This window comes from Capra hircus, chromosome 11 (assembly GCF_001704415.2).
Source record: "Capra hircus breed San Clemente chromosome 11, ASM170441v1, whole genome shotgun sequence".
Taxonomy (NCBI): Eukaryota; Metazoa; Chordata; class Mammalia; order Artiodactyla; family Bovidae; genus Capra; species Capra hircus.
Genome location: NC_030818.1, coordinates 11416543 through 11430740, shown reverse-complemented (window position 1 = coordinate 11430740; position 14198 = coordinate 11416543). Strand labels below are relative to the sequence as shown.

Genomic DNA, 14198 nt, shown 5'->3' with positions numbered 1-14198 from the left:
ATCTCTGGGGCAGGGAAGAGCCCTGTGTGGACCTGGGCTAAGCTCTGAGGGTTGCCTACCATGCTTGCTAAACTCTCAGGAGACTGCTTTTTAAGGAGATCTGGGGCCATCTGCCAACTTTCCCATTTTGCCTCTAAGAGATGGAATACTTCCTGCCATATCAGTAAACAAGGATGTCACAGTCATCAGCAGCCACCACAGATAGTGAGCTCGTGAGCCCTGAGGGAACTCATGGTTAGGGTTAGGGCTTAAGAAGGAAAGAATACTTGCCATCTTGTGGCCATCAGACTGCAGCCACTCCCTGTGGTGAGCTCTGAGGAACTTAGGGAGGTGAAAACAGGATACTGGCCCCTGAAAGCTAAGGCATGTATCAAAGGAATGATTTCAGTGAACCCAGACTCTTGCAGCTTCCCACACATAGAAAAGTGCTAAATTCCTTGACTTGGGTCATCTGGTTTTCTTTAACAATAATCTTTTGATGTTCAGATGACCTGTCATTTGTTGCAAAACTTCTATATAACCTGGTACCTCTCCTTGCCTCTTTGGAGTTCTTTCAGGGTTTCTTGAGATGCTATCTCCTTGGCTTGAAGTCCTAAAAATTCCCACCAAATAAAATAGAACTTATAAGTTGTGAATATTTTTTCTAAGTTGAGACCTCTCTGTGAAAAAATAGCCAGAAATGTGGGTTTTCTAAGCACAGGCCTGGTCACTTCTGAAAAGCTGAATGTGGGAGTGGATGGAATTGCCTATGAGGAAGAGTGTGGCATGAGTGGGTGCAGGATCCCAGCGAACACAGAACATTAGGGACAGAAGAAGTGAGAAATCTCAGAGAGGCAAGGGGAATCTGTGTGAACACAGCAGAGAGAAGACTCTGTTCCCCCAGAGGCTGTTCTGGGGTGGCGATTTTCCCCTATACTGAAAAGGAATTCATAGGGCCTGGACCCCATCTTAGGCCTGTTCATGCTGATCATGCTCGGCCACCTCTCCAACGGACTCAGGACTCGGTGCTTAGTGCCTATGGAAACTACCATAGAAGGATAAGACCCCCTCCAGATCACATCCAGGTTACTCATCGCCTGAGAGAAAACATACTCTAATCACCCCTGCCTCTGGACAGGTCTAAGTTCTTTCTGTATCTACCGGAGTGTAACCGCAGGCTTACTGATTATTAACTGCTTGAACACCTAACACTTGATAACATTTGAATAATGGGGTTATTGTGGTTACATTTACCCTTCCTTTGTTTTATGTAAGTCTCAAGGAAATTGGGGTGGTGGGTTCGGACACGTACACACAGGGTATAAAAGATTTTCACAAATGCTGGTCAGGGTCCTTGGCTAAGAGGAGACTCTGCCTTGGGCCCACCGGTGTAATAAACTGGACTCCGCTATCTGCATTGTCCTTCTGAGTGAGTTTGTTTCCCGGATGGCGTGGCTAAAGCATTGGTAGGGACCCTAGTCCCTACACTGTGGCACGTGCAGAGGTGTCTAGCAAGAAGCAAGATGGCTTAACCTGGAGGCAATCACTTAAACTGGGCTTCGCGTGTAGCTCAGTCGGTAAAAGAAGCTGCCTGCAGTGCAGGAGACCTGGGTTCGAACCCTGGGTTGGGAAGATTCCCCCAGAGAAGGAAATGGCAACCCACTCCAGTATTCTTGCCTGGAAAATCTCATGGGGGCTGCAGTCCATGGGGTCGCAAAGAGTCGTGCACGACTGAGCGACTAACAATCACTTACACAAGGAAGTTAGGTCTGAACTCGGGAGGAGAGTGAGTTCCATAGGGGCACTGATGGGTTTGCAGGGCAAAGGATGAGGCCCGCGGTCCGTACTGGGCCAAGATTTCCTGTGGGGATTCTGCCTCGGATTTAGTCTCTTCGCGCTTTAATTTTGCAGTCGCCTCCTCTATCACCGCCTGCGGCCAAGGAAAGGCGGCCGGCGCTCTCCTTAGGCTCCCGCCCTCGCCGGGCGCTGCCTCCTCCTCCCTCCGCGGCCGCCCCGCCCCTGCCGGGTCACGGTAGCGGCTCCAGCTCGCAGATAGGAGGCATGGAGGGCAGCGTCGGCAAGCTGGGCGGCCTGGGGCGCACCTTATGCGTGCTGACTGGGGCTTCCCGGGGCTTCGGACGGACGCTGGCCCAGCTCCTGGCCCCGCTGCTGTCGCCCGGCTCCGTGCTGGTCCTAAGCGCCCGCAATGACGAGGCCCTGCGGCAGCTGGAGGCCGAGCTGAGCGCCGAGCGGCCAGGTCTGCGCATCGTGCGGGTGCCCGCCGACCTGGGCGCCGAGACCGGCTTGCAGCAACTGCTCGGTGCTGTGTGCGACCTCCCCAGGCCCGAAGGCCTGCAGCGAGTGCTGCTCATCAACAATGCGGGTAAGACGCCCGTTGGCCCGTGAGCGCTTCGAATACTGCTTAGCGTCCCGTTCTGTTTTCCCTTTCATCCCCCTCGCTTCTTGGAACTTTAAAGGTGACTCCTAGGAGTCAGCAAAGACGCCTGGAAGTCCTAGTTTCAGCGAGGTGTGGAGGAAGATCTAGTGTTGTCTGGGCGGCTCATTGTCCCCCCTTCTCGCCCCCTCGCTCCCCTTCCTGTTTCAGCGCCATTTGTTCCAGAATGCCTGTGGTACTTTTCTGATCCTCTTGTTCGGCGCCCTCTGGCGGAGACCTGAATTAGGGCATGGAGTCCGCCCGCAGTTGTAAATTTCCCCCACTTACCCAGATGGCCCTGAACCCAGCCCCAGAGCAGAGCATGCCCCTTCTCAGTTTGAAGCTTCGGGTAAGGGGGTTCCCCAGATATGTCAGTCTGCAGGGCTGGGAAGAGGGAGGCATCTTCAGAAGCCCTAGAGAGACTCCTTCTTTAGGTGTGGTTGGGAAGCGGGTGTCTGAATGAATTTGAAAAGGGCTGGGAGAAGCGAAAAACCCGCCTTGCACTGGGTGATTCGTAAGATCTGGTTTTTCAGGCACTCTTGGAGATGTATCCAAACGTTGGGTGGACCTGGCTGACCCAACTGAAGTGAACAACTACTGGACTCTGAACTTGACTTCCACACTCTGCCTGACTTCCAGTATCCTGAAGGCCTTCCCGGACAGTCCTGGCCTCAGCAGGACTGTGGTTAACATCTCGTCCATCTGTGCCCTACAGCCCTTCAAGGGCTGGGCACTGTACTGCGCTGGCAAGGCTGCCCGTAACATGATGTTCCAGGTCCTGGCGGCAGAAGAGCCTAGTGTGAGGGTGCTGAGCTATGCCCCAGGTAGGTGAGGCCTTACTGCCATCCATGTTCTCAGAACTGGCTGCTTACCCTTCAGGGACTGGGCTAGGAGCCTTCTCTGTCTCCTGCAGGAAAGGCCCCAGAGAGGATGTTGTCCTTGAATCATGACCCATCACTCCTTAAGGGAAATACAGGTTCCCAGGATGTTAGGGCTGGTGGCGGCAGGAAGCTGTAGTTAGTGGATATGGACTGAGAGTGAGGAGCTGCCTGGACTTGAGGGTGGGGACAGGAAGTCTGTGATATTAGAGTGTGAGAGATGGTTAGGATTTTAGGATTTGAATTCCAGGCCTGTGCCTCATTTCTTCATGTGAAATGGGAAAGATGTTACCTGTTTCACAGGGCCATTTGTAGGACTGAATGAGGTCAAACTTGTGGAAGTGATCCCAAACTGTGAAGGACTATCTAATTGTTCAGTTCAGTAGCTCAGTCGTGTCCGACTCTTTGCCACCCCATGAGTCGCAGCACGCCAGGCCTCCCTGTCCATCACCAACTCCCGGAATTCACCCAAACTCATGTCCTTCAAGTCGCTGATGCCATCCAGCCATCTCATTCGCGTTTGTTAAATAGGACTTATCATACTGTATTATCTTAATGTGTATACATCTCTCTCTGCATAGGAAAGCCTTGAAGGCAGGGATTATGCACTATTCATCTTTCTGTCCCCAGCTTCTCGCAAAGCACTCCACTAAGCCAGTCTGCAGTGAATGTTAGCTGAATGCAGAGCAAACAGACATTATTGAATGCTGACCATCCCATGCTAAACTGTGCTGGAACACTGGGGGATGCTGTGATAAATAAGATAGAGCCCCATTCTCATGAAATTTAAAGGAGGGGGGTGCCTTGTGACAGTTGTCCTGTCCTCCCTGCCTTCCTCCCAAATATATACAGTTATTCTTGCAGCTGACATTCAACATAGCACCCACTCTGAGCTCAGCCTCAGACTCAGTCAACAGAGAGCAAATGGAAACCAGTCAGGAGCAGAACAAACTCCAGAATATCGCGTGACTGGTTTATGTCTCAGGGAGCTTGCCGTGGACATTGTGAGAAAGTTGAACTTTTTTGTGGGGCTCTTAGGAATGAAGGCTGAGACCAGTTGGGTTTTTGTTTAAGTCTCCGTCTCTGGAAGAATGTCCTAACAGGTGTCCAAAGATGGAATGGGCGTTTGGAAAGGGAGCAAATCCCTTCTTACTGGGGATGCACCGATATTTGATTGAAAGATATTTGAGGATCAGGAGGGTGGTTCTTTGAAGTCCAAGATTCCTTGATTTTCTGCCCATGAGGTCCATTGACTCCAAATTCTGGGGTGCTGTGGTTCCCCAGGTGAGAAAGTACAGGGATTTCTCTGGTAGTTCAGTGGCTAAGACTCCGTGCTCCCAATGCAGGGGGCCTGGGTTGGATCCTGGTTCAGGAACTAGGTACTACTTACATACCACAACTGAGAATTCACATGTAGCAACTAAAGATCACACCTGTCACCACTAAAAGATCCTGCATGTCACCACTGAAAGATCCTGCATGTCACCACTGAAAGATCCTGCATGTCACCACTGAAAGATCCTGCATGTCACCACTGAAAGATCCTGCATGTCACCACTAAAAGATTTAGCAGCTGCAGTGGAGGTTGAAAATCCACATGCCACAACTAAGACCCAACACAGCCAAATAAATAAATAAATACTTTTAAAAAATAAAAACAGTGAACTTGTAAGAGTTCAAGAAGGAAGCACTTTCTGGTGGTGTGACCAGGGATGGCTTTATTGGAGGCAGCTAAACTGGACATTGATCTTGAGGGCTGCTTCCATATCAGCAGGTGGAAGGCACTCTGGATAAGTGGATGTAAAGGTGGGAACACTCTCCAAACTCACTTTTTGAGGCTAACTTTATCCTCATACTAAAATCAGACAAGGACACTACAAGGAAGGAAAATTATAGGCCAAAATCCTTGATGAGCAGAGATGCAGAAATCCTCAGCAAAATTGTTAGTGAGCCAAATTCAAAAATACTTTAAGAAGATTGTATACCGTGATCAAGTGGGATTTATCCTAGGGATGCAAGGATGGTTCAACATCTGCAAATAAATCAGTGTAATACACCACAATAACAAAAGATAAAACTTGTGTGATCATCTTAGAGAAGACAATGTGAAAAATCAGTTACATTTCTATACACTAATAATGAAGTATCAGGAAAAGAAATTAACAGTCCCATTTACAGCTGCATCCAAAAGAATAAGGAGATAAAAGACTTGTACACCAAAAACTATAAGACACTGATGAAAGAATCTCAAGAAGATATAAAATGGAAAGATGCCATGTTTGTGGATTGGATGAATTAATATTATTAAAATGTCAATACTATCCAACCCAATCTACAGATTTAATGCAATCTCTATCAAATTTCCAGTGGCATTTTTCACAGAAATAGAACAAGCAATTCTAAAATATATATGGAACCACAGAAAACTCTCAATAGCCAAAGCAGTCTTGAGAAAGAAGAACAAAGATCCCCAGCATCATGTTCCTTGATTTCAAACTATATTACAAAGCCACAGTAATCAAACTAGTGTGGTATTGGCATAAAAAATAGACACAATTTACCAGTGAAACCATCTAGTCCTGATGTCTTGGAGAAGATAATTTGGAGTTGAAATAATAGCTTCATAAGCTTAGATGTACAAATCTCAGATTTGAGAAGTTGTCAGCTATCATTTCTTTCTTTCTTTTTATTAATTTTAATTGAAGGATAATTACAGAATTTTGTTGTTTTCTGCCAGATGTCAACGTGAATCAGCCATAGATATACATATCCCCTCCCTCTTGAACCCTTCTACCATTTCCCTCCCCATCCCACCCCTCTAGGTTGATACAGAGCCCCTGTTTGAGTTCCCTGAGCCATGCAGCAAATTCCCATCAGCTATATGTTTTACATATGGTAATGTAAGTTTCCATGTTACTCTCTCCATACATCTCACCCTCTCCTCCCCTCTCCCCATGTCCATAAATCTATTCTCTATGTCTGTTTCTCCATTGCTGCCCTGCAAATAAATTCTTCAGTACCGTTTTTCTAGATTCCGTACATATGCATTATTATACGATGTTTGTCTTTCTCTTTCTGACTTACTTCACTCTGTATGATAGGCTCTAGGTTCATCCACCTCATTAGAACTGACTCAAATGCGTCCCCTTTTATGGCTGAGTAATATTCCATTGTGTGTATACGTACCACAACTTCTTTATCCGTTCATCTGTTGATGGACACCTAGGTTGCTTCGATGTTCTAGCTATTGTAAATAGTGCTGCAATGAACAATGGGATGCATGTGTCTTTTTCAATTTTGGTTTCCTCAGGGTAGGAAACCAAGCTAGGAGTGGGATTGCTGGGTCATTATTCCTAGTTTTTTAAGGAATCTCCACACCGTCTTCCATAGTGGCTGTATCAATTTACATTCCCACCAACAGTGCAGAGCGTTCCCTTTTCTCCACAGCCTCTCCAGCATTTATTGTTTGTAGACGTTTTGGGAACGACAGGGAGCCACCTAGGGCCGTGGGAGTTGACCTGGTGCTGGAGTGGGCTGGCTCGGGAGCCCCTGAGAAGTTGGTTGCTCACTTCACTCTCCTCCGACAGGGAGGAGAATGTCTCTCTCCGCTCTGAGACTTTGAGGAGGAGTGATGGGGTAGTGTGAATGTGTGGATTTGGTAGTCTAAGGGGACCGTGTTCAGTGAACTTTGGATGAGCCTGGAGCTCAATAGTGACAGTGTGGAGCCTTTGGTGATGCTGACCACATGTCAGCCAAGGTGAGGTGTTGCCTCTGGCCAGACCTGACTCCACCCAACTCCACACATACATCAGGGGCCCCTGCCTCAGCCATGTCCCCTCATCTTCTGCTCTTCATCCCCTAGGTCCCCTGGACACTGACATGCAGCAGTTAGCCCGGGAGACCTCTGTGGACCCAGACTTGCGAAAAAGCCTGCAGGAGCTGAAGAGAAAGGGGGAGCTTGTGGATTGCAAGATATCAGCCCAGAAACTTCTGAGCTTGCTGCAGAATGACAAGTTCAAGTCTGGAGCCCATATTGACTTCTACGATGACTAAGACCATGCCCTTGGTTTTAGGGGCTTTCTTCCCCCTCTTACAGGCACACCCAGGAGCCCTGTGCCTCCCTACATGCTGCCACAGTGGCACTGCCAACCCTGCCTTACACAGATAAGCACTCATGCTTACTGCCCTGCCCGCAGATCCAACCACCTGTGAGGGCCCTGGGTGGCTGGAGTCCCCAGTTTTCAGTTATCTGTATTAGGAGTGGACTTGGGAGAGACGAGTTATGGCTGTTGGTGTTCTTTCTCCCTAGAAATAGAATTTTAGGGATGGGAATACTTGGACAGGAAGCTAAAAACACTGAGAAAAGGAGGCTGGGTCTCCGGCCCAAGACCGATCCACGGGGAAGGAGGGATGAGCTAGTGTCAAACAGGAGGACCCATGTAAACTGACAGATGGCCTGGAGGGATAGGAGGACAGCAAAGTCCCAGCCCACAGGGATGCTCTTTGCCAGGGTAGCAAGACCTTCACTTGAACTCTGTGTCCTCATTCTGATGCTTCCTCCCTCCGGAATCTGCCATCTATCCACCAGAAGGGGGAAAGGAGCCTGAGAGTTTCTGTACATGTTAAAGGCAGATACAAATAAAATGTGGATTGTCCTTTATTAATACCTGCTTTCTCTTCTGATACAGGTCCTATGACTAACTCCCTGGTTTCCTCGACCAAGGGGTGTTCCTGAGGCAGTTAATCCAAACTTGGGGTGTTGCCCTCATGTCCTGGGGCGTCTTGGGGCTGTCTGCCTCTTCTCGCAGAGCCCCACTCAGTAGCAAACCCAGGTTCAAACAAAGTTGTCCTAGGTGGCCTGCCCAGATACCTGCGCCTCCATTATGCCTTTGCCTGTTCTTACCCCAGTCTTATGCCCTTTCCTCGCCCTTGACCTATTCAAAGAGTAGCCAGCCTTTTGGGCCTGGCTTGGAGCTCCCCCGCCCTTGGGGAAGGGTGGTTTCCCTGGCTCTCAGATTCCCAACTCTGCCCTTTACCCACATGGCAATGCTCTGGATGGATCCCAGATCTTCAGGGGACCTGTCGTGGGCCCTCCTGATAACATTTATCTGCGCCACGGACCTGATCCTCAGAGGGCTGGACATAGGACCAACATGCCTTTGTGGGAGGTGGACAAGATTCTAAGAGGGAAAAACCCTGAGAAACCAAGGGTGCGCTCCTTCTGCAGATCAGTAGGTGTGGGCTAGGCTGAGGGCTCTGCAGTGGTGGTGGTCTGCAGCCAGCCAGCCCTTTGTCCCTGTTCCTTATTTGGTCAGAGAGACCATGGTTCCTGCCAGCCATCGGGCCTCAGCCCTTCCTCTGATTGCTGGACAGATCTCTTTGTTCCTCCTTGTGCACAGCAGAGGGCGCACTGAAGCCATGCCTCCTGGGGAACCAGAGGCAGCATGGGTCCCTGTGGAGGCAGGCCCTGAGCTAGAGCTGGCAGTGCCCTGCTGGGTTCCCTAGGAGGGAGGGAGTAACTCATGCGCTTTCTTCACCCAGCAGAGCCTTTGCCCTCAGTGGAGTCAAAGGCCCTGTGCTCACCCCTGCTCTGCCACCCGGGGCAGGCTACTCCTCTTATTTCAATTTCCCTATCTGAAAAAAGCGGATTATAATGGTGCCTCCCTCAAAGGGGCATCATGAGTATTAAATGACCTGATGTTTGTAACTGTTAAGTACAGTGCTGGCACTGCACTAAGTGCCCACAGAAGCTGATACTATTTATTGCCTTTTAATATCTGGATGGGGTGTCCCTGATGGGTCCCCAGTAAAGGAGCCACCTGGGTTCTATCCCTGGGTCAGAAAGATACCCTGGAGAAGGAAATGGCAACCCATTCCAGTATTCTTGCTTGGAGAATTCTATGGACAGAGGAGCCTGGCCAGGCTACAGTCCATGGGGTCACAAAGAGTCAGACACAAATTGAGCAACTAGCAGTAACAGAATCAAGATCCAGAGCACGCCGTAGCCTCATCTCCGTGTGGCTCAGACGCCCGTTCCCTTGCTGACCTATGGCGAGAGCCCCTCACCGCAGCCCCTGTAACCCCGGCCTCTTGGGCTGGGGTTCTGTCTGGACAGCTTGTCCTGGATTCACCAGTGAAGTCGCTCAGTCATGTCCGACTCTTTGCGACCCCATGGACTGTAGCCTATCAGGCTGCTCCATCCATGGGATTTTCCAGGCAAGAGTGCTGGAGTGGATTGCCATTTCCTTCTCCAGGGGACCTTCCCAACCCAGGAATCGAACCCGGGTCTCCTGCACTGCAGGCAGACGCTTTACCGTGGGAGTTATGAGGCAGGAAAATGCTTGAGGCTTGGAGTCGAATCCTCCGTCTCGCTTCCCTCTGTGATAGAGATGCTGTGGGCCCTGGGCAGGGACTTGTCTCTGGGCTTCAGTTTCCTTAGAAGAGATGAGCTTTAAGATTCTTTCCTGCAAACTTTTCTCCAAGGTGCTTCACATGTGGTCAGGCCGCATCTGCAGTTCTCAGATTGGCTTTTGTGGGTGGGGCTGGGCCAGCCTAGGCTACTTCTGTCTGGTGAGTGTGGGACAGATCTCCTCGCCTGGCCACTCGCTCCCAAGGGAATGTAAGGGCAGTCGGCACCAGCAAAATGTATGATGTCGGGTGGGGCTGTCTCCCTCCCCAGGAAGCTGGTTGACCAAGACTTAGGGAGAAGTACCACATGTCCCCACAAGGTGGCAACACACTCCCGCGCCTGACATGTCCTCTCTCAGCTTGGAGCCGGGGGATTTAAGAGCCTTGGAAACCCTAGACCTTTCTCTCTGCCTGTGCTTTTCTGGACTCTCAGGGGCCCCCAGGGAGCTGGGGAGGCAGAAAGAGCCGGGATCACTCTCGCCGGCGGGTCCTCTTGGCCTCTGTAGTGATCCCTGTGCTCTGACCGTAGGGATTTCCCAGGCCTTGCTTCTTGGGCTGGACTCAGCCTCCCCAGGTCCTGCACCCCTGGGGCGGGGAGGCCTTCCTGCCACCTCAGGGGCAGCCATGTGTGTTCTCAGAGTGCATGGCCTGTCCTTGGCTACCACATACACGAGCGCACTCGAACACACACGCAGTACATGCCTGCACGTGCCTGGAGCTCAGCTGCCGGCCGTGCGGGCCTCAGATTAGCCTAAAGACAAACAAGGTCTCTTTGTCTGTGGCCTGAATGAGCTGGTAGTTTTTCGGTTTTGTGTTTAATACGCCTGAGCTGGAGGCCAGCAGCTGGCCTGTGGGAGCGGGGGAGGGGGATAGTCCAGGCGCACCCCAGGGAGCCCAGCACCCACCTCTCCTAGAGCATGACCAGCGGGGGTTGGGTTGATCAGAAGCTCCCTTCCCACCCCCAATTCCTCTCCTTCATCCCCTGAATAAAATACAGGCTGGTGCCTGAGTCCACTGGCCAAGGCTGGATGTGAGCAGCTGTTCCTACCTGGCCTCAGGACCACTCCTGGGGCAGGGTACCACCAGCTCTCCCTGGGGTCTCACCTCAGAGCTGGGCTTGGGGTTGCTGCCTCCAGCCTCCTCTCACCCAGCCTCTCCCTGCAGAGCACGGCCTCCTGTGCAGATGTGTGTGCAGTAATTCCTGCTCCCAGTGCCCAGCCTTGCGCCCTCACCACAGGACCCACCGGGGTCCTGTGTGGTGGCAGGGATGGGGGTGAAAGCACTGCCAGTCACCAGGTGGGATCCCCACAGCATCACACAGTGATGGGGTAGCGGCGAGGGAGGTGGGCCTGAAGACACCAGGCAGCTTGTGGGGACGTTAGCTGAGGATTCACTGTGAGCCTCTGGGGTCACTGAAGATGGGGTTAGAGGGTAGCTGAACAGAGGAGAGACTGAGCTGTCGTTGCTTCTCTGCCCCAGCCCCAAGGTCTTCTGCCTGCAGTGCTGGGAGGCAGGGCTAAATGCTGGACATTCCCTCAGACTTGAAGTAAGGCCCACCTCCCCACTCCCACCCCAAATTATCCCACTCCAGCAAGACTCCCCTCCCCTCCCCTCTGTCTCCCATTTCACCCAGCCCCACAGCTCTAACTGCCCCTAGGGTGAGCTGAGAGGGTCCTGAACTTTGACTTTCAGGAAGCGGTTGGGAAAAGGAAGGAAGGGAAAAGGAAGCCTCCTTTCTCCTTTGAGGGATCCACCTCTCAGGCCTACCCCCAGCTGATTCCAGGGGCTCAGATAATTCCTCAGCTGACCAGCCTGCAAGCTGTCTAGTGGTCTCTTAGCCCACAGGCCATGTCCCCCGTCCCCAACCCCAGGGCAAGGGAAGAGAGAGGCCTGGGTCCTACTTTCGAGACCTGGTGCCTCCTCTTGGGGCTGCGGGAATCTGTCTGGTCCATACTCTGGTTCAGGTCTTGGTCCAGCTGCTGCGGAGTCCTTTTCTGTCAGGTCCTGCCCTTCCAAGGCCCAGTTTGACCCCAGGGATCCAAGGTTCAAGGGGCTGCATATATCCCACAGACCTTACAGAGACCTAATTCATTGAGGCCATGCTGAGTCTTTGATGATAAATGAGTGAATGGATATGGGATAAGGGAGTGGATGGATGAATGAATGAGTGAGCAAGTGAGTGCCATAGTGGCCCACTGCCCGGCGTATAGTGAAGCATTTAAAAGGGCTTGGGTGTGATAACTGGTGCCTGGCAGACAAGCCTCCACCCACCCCAACCTTCTCTACGTGGCGGTTAAGCCCCACCCCCTTGGATTTCCCCTTGGAATCCCTAAAGGCAAGCCCTCATGTGTGTTTTGTGGACATGGGTAGGACTGGCCTGTGTCAGAATCACCAAGAAAGTTAAAAAAAAAAAAATCGCTCCTCCATTGTTCCTCCTTCACCACAGATTCCAATTCAGTGGGTCCAAGTATGTCTCCACTCCAGTGCTACAGTACTAAAAAGTGAGCTGTGAAAATTAATTAAAAAGTGAGCTGTGAACCTTATAATCTCAGGTGATACTGGCAGAGATCAAAGGAGCTAACCCCTCAAAGAAAGGGAAGTTCAAGAGACAGAGTCAGGCTTAAGAGTTGGGGTTAGTCTAGGTCAGAATTAAGGATTAATATGTGGCCAAGTTCAGGGTCATTGCGAGTCCAGATTTGGGGTCAGCCCAGGGCCATGGTAGGCTGAGCTTATGCTGGAAGTTGAGAATAACAAGAGGGAGATAGAACATTTGGGACGCAAAGGAGGCCTGCACATAAGTGATGAGCAGTGGGGTGAGCTGGCTCAGTAGGAGAAGAAAGCCAAGCCTGAAGACAGTGACCAAGGCGAGGAGTCAGGCAGGGAGCTGCTCTCAGCCTCATGACCACCCCAGCTTCCACCACCCTGTCCCCCAGGCAGGAGCCCTGTGTGCAGGGCAGGGACAGCTGCATCGTCCTCTGAGACGAAATGGTCTTTCTCTAAGAGTCCGTCCTCGGGGCCTGCTGGGTATGACAGGAAAGGGATGGGCCAAGTGAGGGAGTCAAGGGGAGGCACGTCTTCTCTCTTCTCTGAAGCATCTAGGTCAGGACCATAAAACTCAGAGGGGGCGGGTGAATGGCTGAGACAGCATGAACAGGACAGAAGAGGAAGACAGAGAAACACAGGGAGGAAAACAGAAAGATTTGCAACATAGTGAGACAGATTTAGATGGAAGGAGAGAGAGTAAGAGAAACCACATACACACACACACTCTCTCTCTCTTTCCCTCACACACACTCACACACTCACACACACCCGGGCCTGCGCTTATGCAGCCGCCCTGAGCCTCGCTGGAAATAATCCCACTCTGACGTGGGGCCTCAGCTGCACAGGCGGCACCGAGCTGTTACCTTGCACATCTGTCAGCTCCAAATGTGGAAGCTGTCGTAGGGTTGTGTGTGTGAGTGTGAGAGTGTGTGCATGTGTGCGCCTATTCCTCCCAGAGAATGCAGAGGCCCTCAGCCTGGCAGAGGGAGATCCCCGAGGACCCGGAGGCTCTCCAGGAAGTCCACACCCAGGGAAGCAGGCCCACTCCCTCCCGGCCTGCACGCGGAGAAGCCTAGTACCGGACTTGGCTCCTGTGGCCTGGTTTGGCCTCTTAGAGCCATGTGGCCCCGGGCAATTGGAGCCGCTGGGTGTCCTCACTTGTCGGTAGGGAGGAAGGGTGGCCAAACCCCCTGGATCCCACAGAGGTGGTAATGAGTGTTGGCCTCCTGTATGTCTGTCATTCCTGGACCTCAGGGGTTCTTCGCAGCCTTTTACTAGAGCCGGGATCCCTTCGGTGACTGACTCCTGGCCTCTGGGGACCCACCCAGCTTGCAGCTCCCTCTGGGAGCGCCAAAGCCGTGGCCTTCCTCTGGCTGGCTCTTCTCCCAGCTGGATTCCCCGCTGGGCCTAGGGATGTGCTGGGACACTGACTCTGGGCCATAGAGGTCTGAGAAGCTCAGATCCTGAGCAGGGAGTGTGGGTATAACGCCCAGGGTGCTTACCTTTTTCTGGTGAGGAGCAGGGGAGGCTGGCTCCCTTCTCTTCACTGACCCTTTCCAGGTTCTTAGCCCTAGCCCCTGTGTCAGGAAGTTCTTTTCCATGTGTTTGCACTCCTTGCTGCTTTCATCTACACTTATCATAAAGGGATTTTACAGTCATGAGGAAGGGTCCTCCGAATCTGTTCAGAAAGGAGGGCAGCCTTCTTAGTCTGAGTGAATAGGAGCCCTGGTGGAAGGCACCCTGCCCCAGGTCAGAGCTCTTTCCACAGTGCCAGGCCCAGAGGTGGAAGCCTCCCCACCCACGTGGAAGCCTCCCCACCCACGTAACTGACCCCATCGAGATGGGGAGAGTCCAGAGGCCCTGCCACCCATCCCACTCGCCAGCAGCCCCACCTCTGCCCTGCCTCCTCAAAGCCAGTCCCGACTCCCAAGTCCTCTCTCCCTCCTTCCCAAGAT

At 51.9% G+C, this 14198-nt stretch overlaps 1 protein-coding gene across 1 annotated transcript; it reads left to right on the top strand.

Moving 5' to 3' along the window:
- On the top strand, positions 1773–7955 carry SPR (sepiapterin reductase (7,8-dihydrobiopterin:NADP+ oxidoreductase)). Its single transcript, XM_005686373.3, has 3 exons — positions 1773–2362; positions 2947–3237; positions 7154–7955. Exons 1-3 carry the CDS (start codon positions 2041–2043, stop codon positions 7342–7344), a joined length of 804 nt encoding a protein of 267 aa, XP_005686430.1. The 5' UTR covers positions 1773–2040; the 3' UTR covers positions 7345–7955.